The sequence below is a fragment of the Coloeus monedula genome, assembly GCF_965178545.1.
Source record: "Coloeus monedula genome assembly, chromosome: 1".
Taxonomy (NCBI): Eukaryota; Metazoa; Chordata; class Aves; order Passeriformes; family Corvidae; genus Coloeus; species Coloeus monedula.
Window position 1 is genome coordinate 115,062,276 of NC_138781.1, and position 21,556 is coordinate 115,083,831.

The 21,556-nt window shown below is 41.7% G+C and overlaps 1 protein-coding gene across 1 annotated transcript; it reads left to right on the top strand.

Annotated features, from left to right (window-relative positions):
• Positions 1–5: 5 nt before the first annotated feature.
• On the top strand, positions 6–21,515 carry DSG2 (desmoglein 2; the record flags this gene model as incomplete). The annotated part of the gene is made up of 15 exons (XM_082295876.1): positions 6–50; positions 6,020–6,055; positions 6,929–7,063; positions 7,984–8,142; positions 8,405–8,549; positions 9,643–9,803; positions 10,647–10,781; positions 10,929–11,114; positions 12,079–12,338; positions 13,168–13,310; positions 13,926–14,153; positions 15,590–15,820; positions 16,843–16,989; positions 18,103–18,449; positions 20,490–21,515. The coding sequence occupies 15 exons, from the start codon at positions 6–8 to the stop codon at positions 21,513–21,515; spliced, it is 3,384 nt and encodes a 1,127-aa protein (XP_082152002.1).
• Between the last annotated feature and the right edge of the window lie 41 nt (positions 21,516–21,556).

Here is a 21,556-nt window from a genome sequence, read left to right on the forward strand (position 1 = left end):
CGATCATGCCGCGGGGCCCCGCGGCGGCGGCGCGGCTGCTGGCGCTGCTGGTGAGTGCGGGGGCACCGCCGCTGGGGTCCGAGGGCGGCCGCCGGGGAGGGGTGTTCCCGTCGGGGCTTGGCGGCCCTCCCAACGCCGGCTGCGTGTGGCTGGGAACGGGTTTTTTCTCTTTCTTTGGGAATTATACAAAAGCTATCACCGTTCGCTGCCTGAAAGCAGGTGGAGGTAGAAAATCCCAACAGGAACGGTGTCCGGGATGGGTGGGGTTGCTGCGGCGGCGGGAGGAACAGGAACGCAGTGAGGAGTTCACATTTTTGCTGTTTTCATGTTCAGGATAGTATCTGTACTAGTAAATTGTGTTTCCCTTTCGAGGGAATAGTGCCAGGAGGGAAGATGAATCAAAAAGTTTGGAAGTCTTTATCGCCTTAGAAAAATTACACAAAATTCGTAACAATCCAGGACACTTTAGGCTTTCTCCTGCCTTCACTATTTTTCAGCCATTAGCCTTAGACCTCCCATCCTAAAAAATACTTTCTCAGGCCAAACGCAACGACTGTGTCGTAACAAACTGACACCAAAATGCTTGGTTTGTTGGATTTGGACGGATGCTTTCTAGTTCTTTCTAGCTGGTTTACAGCAAACTCTTTGTCGTATCTGCGGCATTTTCTTTTGCTTTTCACCTTTCCAGGCTGGCAGAATGCCTGCGGAAGTCGGGCTGCCGCCACTCAGACAAAGGTGAGGCTGGAGGCCAGGCCCTGCGCTGTGCCGGGAGCTGCGGAGCAGCTGGGCAGGAATTAGTAATGGCTTGTTGCTTAGACAGACTAGAAGGTGCTGGGGGTCGGGACCTTGTTCCCTGAGCTCGGTATCCTGCAAGATGAGATTTGTTATCTGGAGACCTGTTGCCTGATAACTTTGATACAGACATACAGTTGTGCACAAGTTGGCCAGCAACAGTTAAACCTGTTTTTTACAGCAAGCTGGTAGTTGGGGTTTGGTTGGAAAATGTTTTTATCCTCGTTTTGTCCAAAAGAATGATGGAAAACGTGGAGTGCCACTTGTACAAAAGTTTTTGTGTATTCTCTCTTCAATGTGGGCTCAATGTATTCTCTCTGTTTTGGTGGGCTTGCACTGGTTCAGGATGCTGTTAGTTTTGACTGAAGAACGTTATTTTTCTCAATCCTCATCATCCTCAGTTTCAGGTAAGGCTGGGGCAGTATATGATGTACTGAGAGTCAACTCAGTTTGGTGCCCAAAAGCCTCATTGTCGGATAGGATATTAGAGTGAATAAAGCTGCCTTAGTTGGCTGATGTCAGAATAGAAAGAGAGTTACTGCTGGGTTTTGAAATTTTGGGGTTTTTTTCCTAATCTGGACATTCATGTGGCAAAAAGTCAAGTTTCTTATTTGAGAGTATTAGAATAGGGTCATTTATTTCTTAAGAATCTTAAGAAACTACTGAAAAACAAAACTAGTCTAAAAGTAGAGTCTTCGCAAAGCATCTTCTACCTTAGAAGCATCAAGAATGGTAGGTTCTTCTTCTCCCAGTTTTTCCTGGAAGTATCTCTCAGTGCTCCCTCCCTGCCTGCAGGTTGCATCCTTGTATCATCATCCCTGGGTACCTCGCAGAGGTTATGGCAGATTTCCCCAGGCGCCTGCCTCTGACCCTTTTCCAGAAATGTTCGGCTGTGCTGAATGGTGATGCACCCAAAGGGTTGGGCTTGGCTTGGAGCACGTCCAGGGCACACACCCAGAGCCATTGGGATGCTGGGCGGGCACGGCTATCGAGGATTATTGGACTGGGAGGTTTCTCAGTCGTTTCTAAAGGAGATGGACACCATGTCTTCAACAGAAGTCTTAGGAAGCTTCCTGCATTTGAGTGAAAGAATAGTTGACAGAAATGTGTGATTCTTGCTATGGGAGTAGCAAAATACACTTTTTCTCTGAATGTCTTCCTTAGACTGCACTTCGTTGATGTTTGGGATGTTAGACTTAGGCTGGGTATGATGAAATACAGGCCTGAATATATTAGATCGCTACTGTAACGTCAGAGGCAGTAGCAGGTAATTTTCAGAAGTCATAGAAAGAAATTAAATAAAAACCATCACAAAATGATGCAGAGGTGAGCTAATTCAAAGCAACCTAGCTAGCTTCTGTTGCCAGCAACACGTTGAAACATGGTGGAAGTATTTACAAGCATCTGTAGATTGATTCAACATTTTAATATTGTTCCAAAATAGAGGGAAAACCCGGCTGTGGTGAGGTCTGAAAGCAGCTTAGAAATATATAAGGTCTAGTATTTTATCCATCCTATTGAACAGAAGTGGTGTGTTACTTTTGATACCAGACTTCAGAAAAAAGTAATCTGTCCATGAGAGACTACAGAACAGCCAAAACAAAATGCAATCTAAAGTCACGAAATCCTGTTTTACGATTTTTTTAAGGGAAATTAAAGAACTGGTGTGTGAAAAAGACAATGAGTAAGATGTTTGATAAGTTTGCAGATACATGAAGGGTAGAAGAAAAGGGAATTGTGAAAAAAAGGGAATTGCATCATACAATGAGAGCATTGTCAACATGACAAAGAAGGAGATTGGGTTTGAGGTTAAGACAACTCAATATAGGTGTTTACATTTCTGTTATGGTAAATGGAGATGCAGTGGATGCTGAGTGCACCTGTTTGGTTGGATCAAATTGTGCTTTTGAAGCAAATCTCGGGAGTATGAGAATTGATCCCTCCTGGGTGAAACCGCATTGGGAGATTCATCCATCTGCGTGTAGATGCGGGGATCTGTGGGACCAAGCTAATTCTGGTCTGAAGGATCCATCAAAACATGGGTTGCGTGGTGCTGGGTTCTCTTCATCAAATACTTTGCTCTACAAATCCTCCTGTGTTGGGTTTTCAAGCTGAGCATACTTACAACTAGTTGAGCCCAGAGAGAAATAGATTTGAGCTGGTTTGGGGGCAAGTTGAACAGCGCTCCGATCTCTGTTGATATTGGCTATATTTCTGCTGATCATAATGAAAGTTTAGGCACTTAGCTTTCATTTAGGTATGTAAGTTAGTGTGCCTTACTCTGAATCTCATGCAAGCAGCAGTATGGTCAACTTGCAAGGAGCTAAAAATTAGGATGACAAAATGAAGATAAAAGTTAACAAAGACTTTTCATCTGTAGGACTACCTAGGCACCCCCTTAGGTTAGTGAGGCTGAGGGATCTCCATCCCTCATTTTTTACGAACAGGATAAACAGTTGTCAGGAAGCATTTGAGTGTAGTTTGTCTGTCCCCAGGGCCAGGAGGTGTACTAGTAGATGACCTTGGATGGTCCCCCCTGCTTGCTTCTCTAAGGTCTTCACATGTTGTCTTCAACACCAAACTGACTCACAGGAGGTGCAAGCTCCAAATCTCCTAACACACAGCACATGGAAAAGACCACATTTCTAGGCATTACTGTTTCATGGTGTAGCAAATACAGACATGTACCTTCTTGGTTACTCAGTCTTTATAGCTTTACAGCTTAAATCTGAGCTTTGTGTTGGAAATCTGTCCTTTAGTCACTTCCTGACTATAGATGAGCAGGGATTTGGGCAAGAGCAGCCTTGCACTCCCTATACATGGCAGTCACTCCCTTCTTTCCCACGCCCTCTTGCCTATTCCTGTTGCTTTCCTGTAGTATTTCATTCCAATTTCATTACTTCAGGCCTCAGACTTTTTTTTTGTAACCATCCAGTTTTCTTCTGACAATGTGTTTCCAGCTCTGTCATCAACAGGTGTCATCAGTAGATGTCTGGTTTTTGAGCCAAGGCTATGTCCCACAGCAAATAACAGAGGTTTCCTACTCTGAGCCATTTAACAGAAGGCAGTTGTAAGATACTAAAAAAAAAAGAGGGGGGGAAATTCACATGTTTAATGGGCGCTAAATTCTGACATTTCACTTGCCCTTGAAGAAAATGTCCCTGAAAAGTGCTTTTCCCCCTATTTAAAATTTTTGGAACCTTTGAAAAATTTCAGTAAAAAGGCAGGATCCCTTTATATATTTGTTCCCCTTGTATTTATGCATCTTGTGAATAAAATAGTCATTCTTAAACATTTTTTGTAGATGTCTTCTATGTCCCTTGTGAGGCTACCTGTGGACTGTGGATTGAATAATACAAGAGCAAAAGTATTTTTTGCTGCCTTAGCGTTAATCCAGAATGTTTTGAGGGACATTCACTACTATGCAAACAAATTGATTTTTATTTATCTTAATGAAAGATTTTCTGTCTATAATGACTAATGGATTTTTTTTACACGTTTTTGGTACACATCTCAGTGGAAGATCTGCTTATTCTTGGTCTTCAGACACTTTTGTTTATACTGGGTTCTCAGGTTTCCAATACAAGGAAACTTCTCATCATATGCCTCTTGTCCCCATTCAGTGTTGAGGCAGGAGCACTTTTCCCCCCAGTTAACCAGTTAGAGCAACTAAGGATGTTTCTGATGACATCTTGTCAGTTATTCACCTTCCAAAAGAGTTGCAGCTTCTGTTGGAAAACCTTGACTATAAAGCAAAATTCTCCTGTCAGTCTTGCTGGTAGAATCTCATTAGTCATGAAAATAAATTTTGAAAATCCATACAATTTATAAAATCAAGTAAGACTAAGAACATACATGAAAACAGCTTGGTGTGTGAGATCCTGTACCCTTCACAATGCATATCCATTAGGAAACTAACTGCTTGATCATTTTTGTCTTCAGAATATATACATTGGGAAAAATACCATTTGAAAAACAGTTTTGTTGAACAAGTTGAAACAGAAATCTGCTGTATTGCTCAACACAGTCTGCTGGATTGTGTGGGGAAGAGATAACATCTTTTAAAAAAAAAAGCTGTCATCAATTCAGTAATCAAGGCTGAGTCAGAGGGAGGAATAGGGAGAGCCCAGTCAACAGACTAGAAACCAGTCAAAGACTGACTTATTTGAGTAGAAAACCACCTTTTCTGAACCTGCTTTGCCTTAGGCAGTAGTATGCCTAAAAAAAATCACCTAAGTTGCAAAATAAAAGTAGTAATTGTTTTCAGAACGATAACAGTATTTGCTACCTGTGCAAAGCTCAAAAACTTGATTTGTAGGTCTCCCGTGTTGTAACAGCCTACTTTTTATTGTTGCTGTTTCCCAATACCTACATTTTTTGCGGTTTGAGGGGTGTTGTTACTTGCAGAGTCTTTGGTGCCTGGAGAGTGGACATAAATGTGGGGTCTCTGATAAGTTGGCTTCTTCCAGCCGGGATTTGTGACCTAACTGAGTCATTCAAGGGCGTGCATAGCTGTCCTGGTGCGTGAAGAGGTGGGCAGTCCCAATACTGAACATTGGCCTGTAAGGTTTTGTCAGAGCAAGCACTGCTGCCTTGTTTAAATAAGTGGTGCCATTTTTCCTCCCAGCAAGGTGCTGAGTGACAGCTGCTTCTGTCATATACACTTCAGCAGATGTTTGGGTTAGTCCTTGCCTTTAAACACTATTTATTCAATTTTTTTCTCTGATGTGATTGGTAACCTGCCACAGCCACAAATCCAAGGTTGGCCCAGAAGAGGGAGCTTCTCCAAAGCGCTGCCGGCAACCAACACTTGATTCCATCAATGGCGCATCCTCATCGTTTTGGACTAGTGAAGCATTGTGCAGGACTAAAAAAGGAGTTGTTTGAAAATTACTGTAAATTACTGAATTTATTAGAAAAAAATACTAATTGCTTACAACCTGTTTCCTGCTAGGAAAAAGGTGCCAAACTTAATTATTACATAGTTAGAGTGTATGTTTTTAATGTCAATGGTTATGGGTGAATTTTTCAGAAGCTGTTATGGGTAAATAATAAATACTGATTTATAGAGGTCAGAAGCCTTCTTCCTTATGGCTTTGTTGCTCTTAAGGAGGTCATGTTGCTCTTAAGGAGGTCATGTTGCCTCTGAAGGAGGTCACAAAAGTTAAGTTTTAGTACTATTAAAGTGACATAGAATTAATAATGATTATCATAATTTCCATTGCAGATCTGTTTGAATTATGGAAATGGGCTCTACGTGAAGGTAGGATGTAATGGAAAACTTTTTCTTTATCAGTGCCTAAAGAGGGGTTCTCTGGGCAGAGTGTCAAAGTTATGCCTTTCTTCAGTTGATAAATGTCTTGAATTCTACCATTTTCTGAAATGTGAAAGCTGCATAGTGAATAAAGAAATGAAAGCTGAAAAGTAAGTGAATAGATTCCTACATCCATCACATGGAGTGGTGTTGAACTTTGAGAAACTTCCCCTAAACCACTGAATTTGTAGATAGCTTTTTTGAACTCAGTAAATGAAAGCAACCACTATTTTATTGACTATGTTAATCTGGGAGTCAACAGAGGCAGTAGAGACTAAGGTGGACAAAAGGATGAGGGGTGTCATGCAGAGTGAGAATGAGGGGTGCTTGCACAAGGATAGCAGAGACATTGGGTGGGTTGAGTATACATGGCCTGCTCTTCCATGCATTCTGTTTCAGAGAGAAGGTTGAATATGCAAGGCAGTATTGGTGGGAAGATAAACATGGTGGTAAGGCAGAATTGGTGGCTCAAAACAGCCTTAGTGCAAAGCTTCTTCCCACATCTGATGACAAGCATTTAAATCTTCCAGAGCAGGTGTATTTTCACCAACCACTGGTCATGGAAACTTGCACATATATTTAAAGCCTGTCTTACCCAATTCTGCCTTGATGAAAAGACCAGTGTCGTTTTCCTCTTCAACCAGCTTGAGGACTGTGTAGCTCTTAGATTGTGACTCAGGAGGCTGATGCTGCTCCATGATTTTGAAATTACTAGCTATTGAAAGAGCAAATGTTATTTAGAAGTCTTGGCTACAGCAGCAATAAAGCATTTATCTGAAATGACTAAATGTAATGCTGACATTCCATCTTGTCTTTTCACAGGTTTATAATCGAAGTTACAGGAGTGGCGTGTTGTCTCATCCCAACAGCCTAATCAGACAGAAGCGAGAATGGACGGTCCCTCCAGCTTTCGTACGGGAGGAGGAGGACAATTCCTATAAGAATCCAATTGCTAGAGTAAGCCCAGAAAAGAGTTAATATGCAATACACATAAAAATAGAGATGAAAATGTAAAATAAGGGTGTGGCTGCCCTAAACACATGCACAACTGTTTTTTTAATTTTAAAAGACTCTTGAATGCCAGCTGAAGATTGATATATTTCCTTCTTCATCCTTTACTTTTAAAGCCTGATTTGGCTCAGTCTCTCATCTTTTCATAGCCCCATTTTTCATTAAGCTTTTGGGAATGCATTATCTTTGAGTTTTTTTCACCCCACCACCCATACTCATCTGGGGTTTAACTTGGCAAGTGGGTCCCAAATCTGCCGGTGGTGATTGGGCAGAAGGGTGTACATAGAGCATGATTATGTATGCCTAGTCTTTTAGGAAACTGAGCTAGAAATAACCCTTTGTGAGTGATATGCACCAGTGTTGAAACCTTAATTCACCATTCCTGTCCATTCAGCATATAAAGTTACTACAGGTGGTAGCAAGCTGTTACCTTCTGCTTGGGTTGCCCCTTGATGGTGATGCTGGCACAATGCACGCTTTTCCAGATGTTTTGTATATCTGCTGACAGCAGAGAAAGGGTGTAATCTCTAGTCTCTGCAGCCTTTTCTATGTGTTCATCTCCAGATCTGACATTTTTTCCTCCACCCTGTCCCTTCTCCAGTCCTGGTTGTATTTGCTACCTTAGGTCTGACCTCCCAGGTAAACTCCCTGCTCCAGATGTTCCTCATCTCCCTGCACCAAATTCTCAGACAGAACATGCAGCCCCTCCTGCATTCATCTCAAGATCTCCACAGTCAAAGGACAGCAGTGAAATTTGTTAAATATTTTTTTTGTTTGTTCATTACAAGATGGTAAAAATATTTTGTTGCCCTTTTTAATGTGATTTTATTTACTGAGTGCTATTTAATTTGTTATATTCCTTCTAGATACATTCAGATCTTGAAGATACAGGGATAGTAGTAACTTACACTATATCTGGTCAAGGAGTAACAGAACCCCCTTATGGATTATTTGTTATCAATGGAAAGACTGGTGACCTGAACATAACAGGAAGGGTAGACAGAGAGAAAACTCCAGTTCTGCTTGTAAGTTGAAAATTAATTTTTTTCTTTACAGGTCCACCCTCCTGTCCATTTTTTATTTATTTTCTTTAAATGTGTTTGCTTGAAATAATATATATTTCTGGATATTAGTGTGTGTATACCTGTTTGTATTTATAAGCATATATAATACGCTTTTATAATACTTAGATTTTGTTTTATATAATAGATATATTTCTATTTTGCATATGCATTTATATATGTTACAGTCACTGGATTTGCTTATTGTTTCTGTCTGTATTGTCAGGTGCGAGGCCACGCACTAGATAAGAATGGGGCAAAACTGGAAGAGCCAATAGATCTCCCAATTAAAGTTGTGGACATAAATGATAATTTCCCAGTGTTTTCACATGAAGTTTTTGTTGGTTCAATTGAAGAATTGAGTGAAACAGGTAACTTTATTTTTAATTTTTTTTCTTTTAGTTTTTCCCAAGGTATGCAAGGGGACATGGGAATATGCACTTTGCAGCAGTGTATCTGCAGTAACAAGGGCACATTGTCTTGCTGACATAAGCTAGGTTATCCATGTGTGAATGAAAGTTTTTATTAGGCTGTGTTGTGTGATTAAGGGAGAGCATCCCCCTAGGGGCGAGAGAGAACAGTATTTCCTCTTGTGGCTCCTTTGGTTTGTTGTCAGAGCTACCACAAATCCAGGAACCAGAGTTCTTCAGCAGGAATTGCACAGGAAATGCGATCTGTCTTCTGGCCTAGTAGTCACAGCCTATTTAAGAGGGACTTCACTCTGCCATCATCATCCAAAGCCCTGCTTTATCTGTGGGCTGGATGAGGTTCTTTGCTGGTAAGCACATAGGGCTATGCTATAATCGTTGAACAACTTAATGGCCGGTTTCTTATTGACGTCAGTAAACATAAGAGTAACAGATTATTTTCAAGATAAGAAAAGCTGGAATAAAACAACCTAAAAAATACCTGGCAGTGTGTCCACTTCAATGTCACTGTAATCAGAAGACACAAATTCTTGCCCATCCACTTGGGTGAGGTATTGAGTAACCTCAGCAATCTTTCAAGTCAATAGCAGCCATATGTATTGACTCTTGGCATGAATTCCAGCTAATGTTAATGTTTAATAATGTTCAAGTAGAGAAATTAACAGTGCTCTCATGAGAATAATGTGTGAGGGAAATGTAGCTCATTGTTCAAAAGCTTGTACAACTGCTCTGTGTGGTATTTACATTTTTCTGTCAAAATTATTGAGAGAATTTAACCTGTTGTTTAATTTATGCATTGAATTCTACGAGTTAGAGGTGTGTGGATACAATCTTTTTGTTGGCTAGAACATATGCTTTTAATGTTTTGAGTTTAGGAACATTTCTCCAACTTTATGCGTTAAATAAATAAAGTCAAGAGCATCAGAAGATTGTGCGGTGTATCTAACAAAATGCTCTTATCTTTGACATTGCAATAAAGGTATTTGCCAGTGCATGGTGGTGTAAACAAGTGCTGTATTTTGCTTGCATTTTCCAGGTACAATTGTAATGAGGATAAATGCAACAGATGCAGATGAGCCGAATAACCTAAATTCCAAAATTGCTTTCAGGATTGTTTCCCAAAGCCCTAGTGCTGCATTCAACATGGATAAGAATACTGGCGAGGTTCGAGTAGCAAAAATAAACCTTGACAGAGAGGTAAAAATACCCTCCCAGTTTTGATGTTTGTTAGTAATGGTTTTCTGGTGCCCATTGTGTCACCCTCAGCCCTGCCTGCAGGGCAAAGAGCTGGCCCTCTTACCTTTAACTTCTCTTGGGATTAAAGCCTTGTCTGGCTGATGCATGCTGTTCAGGGATTGCAGGAGGAGGTGATGGGATCAAGGCTGTAGTCCCCCCATCACCTCCCTAACATAGCACCAGCCTGATGGCTGCTGCGTTCTGTCCCTCCCGTGCAGCCAGGGCAGCACTTACACAAAACAAGGCATCATTTCTTTCTGCTGGGGGGTGTATGGCAAAGATAACCTAGATCACCACCTGCAAAGCTGCTGATTGCATCTGCATTTTTGTGGCCTGCTGTGCAAATCGCAGTGCAAAGAGTTAGGATGGGTGCTACTGGGAAACTGCATTGAAAGCCACATATTACCAGTGACACGACCTGGGCTTGCAGAGTTTTCCCTGGCCAGCAGATGGTGATGGGAATGTTAGTTCTGTGGCTGAGGGAAATGTCTCTGCCTCTAGCCATGTCCTAACATGCAGGTGTCACTGGTTGTGTCCCTGTTCATGGCCACGGGAATTTTTTCCTTTGCTGTGTAAGTACAGTCTGACTCTGTGTGGAAGATGGGAAAGTCCCATATCCTTTTCAAAGCCTCAGTTCTACTCCTGCAGAATCTGTCAAGATACTTGTGTGTGAGATTTACTTCTACTGGAGAGGAGTTATAATTGACCATAACAGATATTACCAAAATGTAATAGAGATAATCTAGCAAAGGAAGAATTTTAATCCTTAGCCTGGATTAAACAACTTTTTTTTTACCATGACAGGCACAAAGTAGCTATTCTTTGGTGGTGGAAGCAAAGGACCGTGGTGGTGAAATAGGTGGGAATGCTGCAACGTGTTCTTTAGAAATCAAGATTTTGGATGTCAATGACAATCTGCCTGTTGTTGAAAGTCATACAGTAAGTAAAATTATCACATTTGTTCCTATGCCTGCCAGTATCCCATAGTAAGACAATGTGTAAAATCCATTGCACTGGTGAAATGAGGTAAACCGTGATATCTTTTCCAAGAGTGGATTTTTTTTTTTTTTTTTTTTTTGATTACAGTTTGAAGGAAGCATTGAAGAAAACAGAGCAAATGTGGAAATTATGCGAATAAAAGTATTTGACAAAGATGAAGAGTTTTCTGATAACTGGCTGGCAAACTTTACTTTTGTTTCTGGCAATGAAGATGGTTTTTTCCAAATTGTAACAGACACCCAAACAAATGAAGGAATTTTGACTGTTGTGAAAGTAAGTATAGATTTTAGAGAATCTGCTTTAAATAGTGGAATAATTTATCCATCTGCTTTGACAAATTGGGTTTATTCAGTCAATATGTAAAGTTCAGTCAATATGTAAAATATGTGAATACTCCTCCTTTGCTGCATTTTTAATGCATTCAGTAATTCCATGCAAAATAATAATTTTGTCAAGCTTTTCCATTTGCATTCTGTGTGATCTCAAATATATCTAGTAGGGCAGAAGTTCCCTTACACTTTGGGCAACAGTACTAACATGCTGTAAACTTTCACATTTCTGCTGTCCTTGTTGATCTCAGTATAAATTTCTTTATTTCCCCTGGCCGCTGATAATGTTGCAGGCAACACCTGTTCCATGAGCTGTGGGCTACAGACTGTTTTATGAATTTTCATAAGTTGAAATGATGACAAAATTATTTTCCATTAATGGAAATGTCTATTTCATAATTTTCACTTTTCTTTAGTCCACAGGAACTGAAGATGCATAGTGCCCTAAGTAGCTTTCTTTATTTCCTACTCAGGTTTCCTTATCTGAAAACTGCTAATTAATTAAAAAAAAAAAATTGAGCATTATTAAGTGAATGATTTTGTTTAAAAAAAAAAAAAAAAAGCAACACATAAATTTGGAAGAGCCAAGTAACTGAACATTGATTCACTGAAAGCACAGGCAGAATACATGGGTAGGACTCCTTTCACATACCTTAAAGTAATTTAATTCAATAATATAAAGCCATAGCAATGGTGTCATCCATTAAAACTGAGTGACATTAACAGGTTAACAAACTTCCTCCCACTGTAGCATACTTATTGCTTAAATATTACTTAAATATTTACATCCTTATTGCTTAAAAAAGAATGCTATAGTATTATTTAAATATTAAATGTATGCATGTTGTCTAGATACCAGATTCTGACAAATTCTGGGTGGTTTTTTATTATTTTCTTCATCGCTCTAGGAGCTGGATTATGAAAAAATGCAAAGCCTAAACTTGGGTGTTGTTGTTACAAACAAAGCAGAGTTCCACAAGTCGATTAAACCCAGTTACAAAGCAGAAACAATTCCAATCAAAATTAAGGTGATCAATGTGCGGGAAGGCCCTGTGTTTCCTGGTGGCACAAAAATTATTGAAGCAAGTGAGAAACTGCAGATAAAACAGGTTATTGGACAGTATCAAGCCTATGATGAAGACACTGGAAAAATAGCAGAACATATTACGTAAGAATTTTTTTATAACCATCATAAATGACTATGTCAGAAGTTGTATCTTACTGTAAAAATTTGCATGTTGTACTGAAATAATTTCAAAGGCCATAATTTTCTACTAAGGCTAATTCACACCTTAAACATCCTCATCTTCAATATTCTATAATGCAGAAAACAGGTGATATGAAAATCCTTCTTTTGTTGTATATGGTGAGACATGTTTGGGCTGAAGTTGTCTGTGTTTGCATGATGTGTTTGTCATACCTGTCTACTTTTGAGAGTAGATTTACCAAACTGATTTCATTGTCTCCAGTAAAATTAGGAAGACATATGCAGAAACATTTATCAGTCAGACAGAAAGGGTCTGCATGTCTGTGCTTGGGTTTTGAACCATAGCTTTTCAGATAGAATGCTATTTAACCACCACCACGGCCTTTACAAATGGCACATAGCAAAGTTGCACAGCCCTTTCCCCATACCTCTAATACAGTTTCTCATGGGTGGCTAATGCACAGCTTTTGCTGGGAGTATGGATGGAGGGGAAGAGGATGGTGACCAGCAGTGCAGCTCCGTCTCCTGTTCCAGTCTCACTCCCTAATTATATTTTCTGTAATGTATCCATACCTAAATCTTTGATTTAGAGGGAAAAGCAGCTCTTAACATTCAGGGTAGGTTTATAGTTGTAACCAATTACAGTGGCAGAAGCATCATACCTCAGATTTAGGGATTTGGTCTCTGTTGTAAATGACGAGTAAACATACTGTGAAGCTGCTTATTCTACTGAACAAAATGATTGCTTTCCTCATTATAAATGTGTCCATCTTCATGTGATTTTCATCAGGTACAGGAAAGGAAAAGATGCCGCAAACTGGATCACTGTAGACTCAGTCACAGGTGAAATCCGACTTGCTAAAAATCTTGATTACGAATCACCTCATGTAGTAAATGGTACCTACACTATCACCATGTTGGGTGTAACTACTGGTAAGTTGAGAGGGTTTTGTTTTCACACAAAATGGTTTGTTTGCCTATCTACAAGGGTAGTTGGTTTAACCTACCTATCTCTAAAGTTAGGCACTAAGTGCAGTCTCTGTATTCAAAGGAGAGACACAGGCAAGTCCTTTTTTGGAATGGGTTCCCACAGTGTCTGTTTCTCCTGTTTGACTAGATGGAGATGAACTTTTACAAAAGTTTTCAAAATAGGTCTGATAGGAAAATCTGTTGTCAAGGTGGGAATTGCCAGTATCTCAGTATGCCTATCATCAGACTTCATAGTCCTAAGTTTTCTTGAATGCTAAGCATGAAAGACTCCCTGAACTTCCTGTGTATCTAAGTAGAATTTTTCATTTATACTCTGCATGTTACTCTGTAACCATATAGGATTTTTTTTTCAAGTTAAAGTAATAAAACGACTTGCCTTCAGAAGAACTTGGTCAATATATTAACATTGGGGATGAATCACTGTTCTCATAAGCTCCAGGAAGATCTCTTTAAACTTACTTCAGCAATGTTGGTGTCTTGGAAAATACTAAGTTTTTTTATTTTAAGATAAATTTTTGTGCACAAATCAATTTAATTTTTCATATTTTAAAATCCTAGATTCCCCAAAGAAAACAGTCACTGGCACAGTTGTCATTCAAGTTAAAGATGAAAACGATAACTGCCCAGTTATTGTGAACCCTGTGCAGACAGTGTGTTCAGATACAAAACTAGTTGATGTTATAGCTCATGATTTGGATGGTTACCCAAACAGTTATCCCTTCAGCTTTACTGTCATTGATGAGCCACAAGGGACAGCAGAAAAATGGATAATTGCATCTGGAAATGGTAAGAAAATGTATTTTTAATTACTTTCAGTTCTTTGAAGTCCTAAGGTTGTAATTTATTAATTCCAGTCAAACTGACAGTTTGGCTGAGTCAGACCGAAAAAACAACCCTATATATGGAGTTAGGCATTAAGAACATCATTTGCATTCTGCTCCCTTCTCTCTAAAGGTTATAAAAGCCCAGTCATGGCCTTTGGGCTGTGTTGCTTCCCTCAGCTGGACTATCTTTGCCTGGCTTGATGCACCATGTGTGGTGACCAGGATTTCATGAATAATGCTGGAATCAAGCTATCCCCATCTTCTCACGAAAAACATGCAGTGATGCATTATCTGGGCATAGACGACAAGCTGTCCAGGAGCCAGCAGTGTGTCCTTGTGGCCAAAAGGGTCGATGGTGTCCTGGGGTGCATTAGGAACAGCATTGCCAGCAGGTTGAGGGAGGTGATCCTGCGCCTCCTCTCAGCCCTTGTGAGGCACGTCTGGAGTGCTGTGTCCAGTTCTGGCTCCTTGATGTAAGACAGACACAGAGCTCCTGGAGCATCCAGCAGAGGGCAACAAAGATAATTAAGGGGTTGGAGCATCTCTCTTATGAGGACAGGCTGAGTGAGCTGGGCCTGTTCAGCCTTGAGAAGAGACAGCTGAGAGGAGACCTAATCTATAAGTATCTGATGAAGGGAGGGTGCTGAGAGGATGGAGCCAAGGTCTTCTCGGTGGTGCCAAGCAATAGGACAAGGGGCAATGGGCAGAAACTGAGGCACAGGAAGTTCCACCTGAATACAAGGAGGAACTTCTTTACAGTGCAGTAACTGTGCACTGGAACAGTTTGCCCAGAGAGCTTGTGGAGTCTCCCTCACTGGAGATATTCAAGAACTGTCTGGATGTTATCCTGTGCCATGTGCTGTAGGATGACCCTGCCTGGGCAGGAAGGTTGGACTAGATGCCCCACTGGGGTCCCTCCCAACTTTAATCATTCTGTGATCTTCTGCCTAGTTAGTTCTTGACATGACACAGCCACAGGAGCAGGTGTTTTGTTGCCTCCTGATCTCTGTCTGTGGCCTACAATACATTAATCTCCTCAAGACTGAAGCTGCTTTTTTGTGAGTTTAGCCTTTAGCTATCCAGATGATGTGGCTGATGCTATACAGGTGACCGGGCTGTCTTCCATGTGAAGTCTCTGGTCGTGTGAAACATCACAATTGTCTGAGGCTGTAGGTGAGCATGGCTGCCCACTTACCACCATAAGTTACTTGATAAAAACACATATACTGTAGCAGCAGCTAATTAAACTTAATTCCATTGCATTGGCTGGGCTTAACTGGAGGGGGTTTGTTGGTAGACTGTAGCAGCTGTATTTTAGTTAGTTTACAGGAGTCAATTTTCTCTCTGCTCACTTCTTGTCTTTTTTTTTTCTTTAACCTCTCCCCACTCCTGCCTCAGACACCAGCGTACAGCTGGTACCACAAAACCTGAAGCCAGGCAGAACTGAAGTTCCCATGCTAATAAAAGACTTCCAAGGGGTCAGCTGTGCTGTGCCACAGTCACTGCAGCTGACTGTTTGTGAGTGTGCAGATGATGGAGTATGCCAAGAGAAGTTTATTGGCGCGAAGTCGGTGGGTCTGGGACCAGCAGCAGTTGCACTAATCATCTTGGCATTTTTACTTCTGCTGCGTAAGTAATTCTTTCGTATTATCTCAGAAGCACTGTAAATGTGGTCTGCAAAGCATCAGGAAAGAAACAGTCCAGCTCCCAGGTTTTATCATCTTGATACATTCTGTGTAAATTCCTAGTCTTGTGTGAAGTCATGGCAGATCCCCAAATAATTTTGGTAATATCAGCATTTCACCCTCAAAGGATTTCAAGCTGTGCATTTTAAAATTGATGTGAACAACATTTAATATTTGTTTATGGTGCTGTAAATAACAGGTGGCGAAGCAGTGGGGAATGCTTTTGGTATTCCCACATGTCCCCAGGTGAACCCTAGCTCTTCTTATTCAAACCACAGCACATTCTCCACTCTCTTTTCTGTCACTGCAGGTTCACTGCCTTGCTCAGAGCAGCATGTGACATTGTTCTTTGGTGAGATAAAATAGAAGAGAAATAAGAGAAGAATATTTGTAGTTATGGTATGGCCAGGTGTAGCAGTGCTGCATTTAAACTCCTAATAGTTTATTGCTTGTGCTGGCAGCAATCTAACTGTGATAAAACAAAGTTCATGCCACAGGAATAATATTCTCCGTTTCTGAAACGGGATTATTTTGAGTCCCCCAGGCAATGCTCTAGGCATGTCAAGGGAGTGGTGAGGTGGAATTTACGTGACACCATGTTGTTATCTAGTAGTAAAAGAAGAGGAGGAGTTAGAAATGCTGAGGTTGTACAGTGATAGCCAGGGCTTGGATTTGGCATATGAGATCTTTGATAGAAGCATAACTACATACATGTGTGGTCATCTGCAAGATTCAGGCCCTGACGTGTTGTCAGTTTGCCCTCCAGTAAACTGGCCTGGCATGTGCTTCTAGGAAATGCCTTGACTATATGGGAACCTGTCTTCAGTCCTTGTCAGCCCTCATGCTGATCACTAGCTCATTGAAAATACATTTGGGTATGGGAGCTGACCAAACTTAACAGTGGCTGTTAGTATTCTTAGGCCCTAATAATCACATAGTTAATGGCTACCTTCTGTTTCCCTGTAGTTGTTCCACTGTTACTGCTGCTGTGTCCTGGTGGCTTGGGAGCAAAGGGATTCGGTGGAGCAAAGACATTTGCTGACATACCAGACCACAGCGAAGCGATGTTGCGTGAGTGGAACAGTGAAGGAGCAGCTCCAGAGGAGAAGGCATGTATCCCTAATAGCCTTTCTCTTTGATTTCTATCCCAGTGTTCAGTTTGGCACTTGAGGCCTTTTCCACGCTACAGGTGGCTATTTCAAAGGTCTACAATAGATATTAGCAACACATGAAAATTAATTAAAATTAACCCTGTGAGGCTCAGTGAAGGATGTGTGGGAGATGTCTTCCACCAGCAGCTGTAGGAAAAAGCAACCATAGCATGTAAATCCCAAAGTATAGGGAAAGAAGTCAAGCAAATGTTGATCATATCTGAGCAGAAGACAGGTCTGTAGGAAAAGCATTGAACCAATAGAGAGTGAAACATTTTCATTTGCAAGCCTGGAATGCTCTGCACCCCTTTGGGAGCAAGGTAAAGCAGCAAAGTAATGGGTTGTAATGCTGAGTTTCCCTTCATTGGTTTAAAGTTTCGGACTGTTTTAAATTACTTCCCTATTTTAAACAGAGGAAATTCCTTATTAAAAAAGAAAAAGGCAGAAAAAGGTGCAAATCTGCGGAGGGAACAATAAATGCCAAGAGAAGTTTGCCCTTTATTGTTATGCTACAAAACAAGGTTTTCAAAAAAAGGGCATGACACTGACATGCTTTTGCACAACAGAAACAGAAGGTAAAAGACTTTGATTTAGGGCCAATGCTCACTGCTCACACCAAATTCTTGTTAAAAGATAATTAACAGGGAAGCCAAACTGCTAGAAAAAAAGAAAGGGCCAGGCAGTGCATACTTCTGCATTTTGTGTCTGAAGAAAACTGGGCAGTTTTTCTTGGAACAGCTGAGCTCCCTAGAGTTTTGCAAGCCTTTTTTTAGTGGGTTTTTTGTTAGGTTTTTTTTTTTTTTTTTTTTCATTTTCAATCCTCTGAATTTCAAGTGAGCAATGATTTATAGAAACATTTCCATGAACCTTCTTGGCAGTACATTTGTGGAAGCTGTACCTTGTTTTAGGAGGCCTTTTACTCTTTGCAGCAACATGTACAAGTGCAAATTCAAACAAGTTGTAGGACAGCACCCTCCCCGTTCCCACCCAGCCCCACTGCTGGTTTGGTGAGTTCCATGTGCTACACAGCAAAGCTTTCATGTCACATTTTAATTTGTCTTACTTATGTAGCCAGTGCTAAGCTTCATTCCACCCACTGGGCTTGGGAACTTGAGAGGAGCAACAACAGCAGCAGCAGCCGGAGCAGCTGGAGCAGCAGCGGCAGCAGGAATGAGTGGAGAAACTGTAGTAGGAGCAGGTAGCTCTGCCTCTCACGCAGGAGAGCATCACAGCACTATTACCAGGGAAAGATGGGAAGAGCAAAGGCATCTTCTTTCTGGTGCCAACTATGGAGCCATGGCGGCTGGAGCGGCTGAAGGCATGACAGGTACAGACAGCAGGACAGTTGTGTCTGGAGGAGGAGTTGCTGTGGGAGCAGCAGGAGCCATGAATGAAGAATTCTTAAGAGACTACTTCAACGACGTAAGCATATGACCCAAAAATAACAGTATTTTGGTGTTTACACTTAGTGTTGTGAAATATCGTTCGTGTTTTGACAAACAGATGAGTAGATAAGTAGGTATAAACAGTCCTGGTATTGTGCATGTGCAGTAGGGGGCATTAAGGATTTTTGGGTTAGCCACACATGTGGGACTTGGAGTGTGACAATGCTCAGTCTTGTAGCACTGAGTGCTTGCAAGGTGTCACAGGAATAGACCTTTCTCTCAAGGAAGGAATTTGGGGTGGGATCCAGAATATTCAGCAATAGCAAAGGAGTGCCTTGCCCAGGAAAAAGCCCTGAGAAAGACTCTGTGATCTAAATCTCGGGACTTAAGCACACTAAACTGGTCTCTAGGGAGGCACCTGTGACTCATCATGAGTCACAGCTACGGAGCAAAGTAGTCAGCTACAGAGCAAGTTTTACTATGGAGCAAGTTTTTGAAAGATAAGGTGAAGATGTCACACCAATGGGTGGGGCTCTATTTTCAAAGTAGCTGATGTAGTAAGTGATGCTGACTTGTCTGTTTACCCAGCAGCCTGGGTAAAGGGCCATTCATCCAAAGTGTATGAGGCACATGTTGCAATCCCCTTTCTTTTTTTTTTTTTTTTTTTTACTGACCTAATCGTTGGCCAGTAGGTTGTTCCTACTTGTAGCTATTTCTCTTCTTGTTATGTACATCATTAGTCCTTTGGCTGGTGAGCTCCTTGTAATGAAAGTTTGGCTTCCATGCGCCATCACCTGTACAAACAAAACATCTTCACACCCTACAGCTGGCAGCTGATGCGGTTTTGCAGGGGAGTAGCTGTGCGGATTTGAGTCACCACCTCAGGCCAGGGAAGGATTTGAGCTTTAGGTACTTGTATGTCTCAGAGTGCTCTAGCTACTGGTCTTCTGGGTGAACAGATGCAACAGTAGGAATCTATTTTTTTTCCACTCTTTGTGACATACTTTAATCATAACTGCCTGATTAAGTCTGAAGGAGGGAAATCATACTCAGTATCCATACAACTTCTGGGAGGCTAAAATATCTCAGATTATAGGGATGAGGAAACAGATAAGTAACCAAACCAAATAGTTTCAGATGCTGATTTTTGTGGCAGAATTTTGGATTATGTGCGTACTTCCAGGATCAAATGCAGTTAAACATGCAGAGTCAATTTGGGTCTGGCTATATACCACATTACACAGATGCCTGAGCTAATTTGCAGTCCAGAACTTCAAATGTGGCAGAAAGGTGGTTCTGAGCGCAAGCCAGAAGCCATATTAGATAAAGCTGGTTCAGCAGGCCCAGAGAACTTGGGTGTCTTCACTTTTGGAGCTGGAGCTGATGCAAGCACATACACAGATATTTGTGCCAGCACTGCAGCAGCTCCATGGCAGATGCTGCTTTCAGATTGAGCTGACCCTGTAGCCAGAACTTGTGAGGCCTCTTTTGCCAGATGACCTGCATAGAGCCTAAGAATTTACATGATGGACTATGCATCCAAACTTCACCAATCCATTAAACTTTTTGATTTGTTTCCTGTTGGGCATCTTGGGTGTGATCCTGTAGGCTGCACTAGTGAAAAGGGCCATGGTAGGTGATAACATGTCAGCATGTGGTCATTAAATGTTTGTTTAAATGTTAGGATACTCTCAGAAATGGACTTGGCATTCTCCCACAAAAACCTTGTTAGAGGTGAAGTTCATTCACTGAACTAAAACTAGAACAATTTTTGTGAATATGGAGCAGTGTCACAAATGGCACATTTACTGGAAGGAACAGTAGCATGTGGCGACGGTATCCAAGGTTTTAAATTTAATCTCAGATTTTTCTTCTCATCAAGTGTACTGTCAAGTTCAGACTAGTTTTGAAAAAGAAAAAAAAAATGTTAGGTACAACCCTCACTTGGTTGACAGTTTCTGTGGGTTCAGTTAAATTTATTTCAACCTTTTTGACCAAGCATTTCTGCTTTTTCAAAATTACTAAGTCTAGAGCTGGTATTAATGAACTTTTGCTTGCTTTTGTTTTCTGTCTGCAGAAAGCTGTCTCTTTTGCGGATGAAGATGAAGAGCAAGCTGCAAAAGACTGTCTCCTGGTTTATTCCCAGGGAGAATCAGGCTCCCCTCACGGCTCCGTCGGCTGCTGCAGCTTTATTGAGGGGGATCTTGATGACCATTTTCTTGATGATTTAGGAGACAAGTTTAAGACTCTAGCAGAAATATGTATAGGCAGACAGATCAACCTGAAAGACAGTGGCTCCAAGAATGAATCAGGTTTTGGTCTCAGTGGAGCAAAGTCGCAGTTCTTAGATCAGCAAAATGCTTCCAGCTCTGAACAAGCCTTTGCCTTAGGCAGTCATTTCCAATCCATCCCACCCATGCACACAGGCAGTGGTACAGGAGAAAGCACCCTGTCCAAGGAGGTGGTCACAGAAACAACCTTTTCATCATCCCATTCTGGGCAGTACAATGGCCTGCACCTTCCCACAGGCCATGCGGAGACCAATGTCACCATGACAGAAACATCCTATTCTGGGGGGGCTCCTGCCCACTCAGCCACTGTGTTTTTAGACCCCCAGTGTAAGGAGAACGTAGTGGTGACAGAGAGAGTGCTGGCACCTGCATCGAGCATTCAGGGGATGGTGAAAATCCCTGATTTGCCCCATGGAAGTAACATGGTGGTTACAGAGAGGATGGTGAAGTCGGCAGGTGTGGGGCCAGGAACCCTGACAGTTCAGGATCTTCCTGACTCCCAGTATGTCGTGGTGAGGGAGCGAGAGAGGGTGCTTGTGCCTGCTGCCGAGCAGGGCTTGCTCAGCTTCCCCACTTCGACAGAGGAACGCAGCACGGTGCTGAATGAAAGGGTGGTGACAGCCTCGAGGCTGCAGAGCAGAGCTGAACAGGCAGCAGGTGCCAGCTCAGGAAGGCAAGAGCACGTGCTGATGACAGACTCCCCGCTTGATCTGATGGGCTCTGACTTACAAGGGCCACCTCCTGCCAGTGCCACACTGAGCAAGTCTTCCAGGGTCACCAAATCCAGCACAGTGCAGTACACTCGCTCATAGCCTGGCTCCTTGTGGGGGTGGCAGTGTCCCGCACCCTTCTG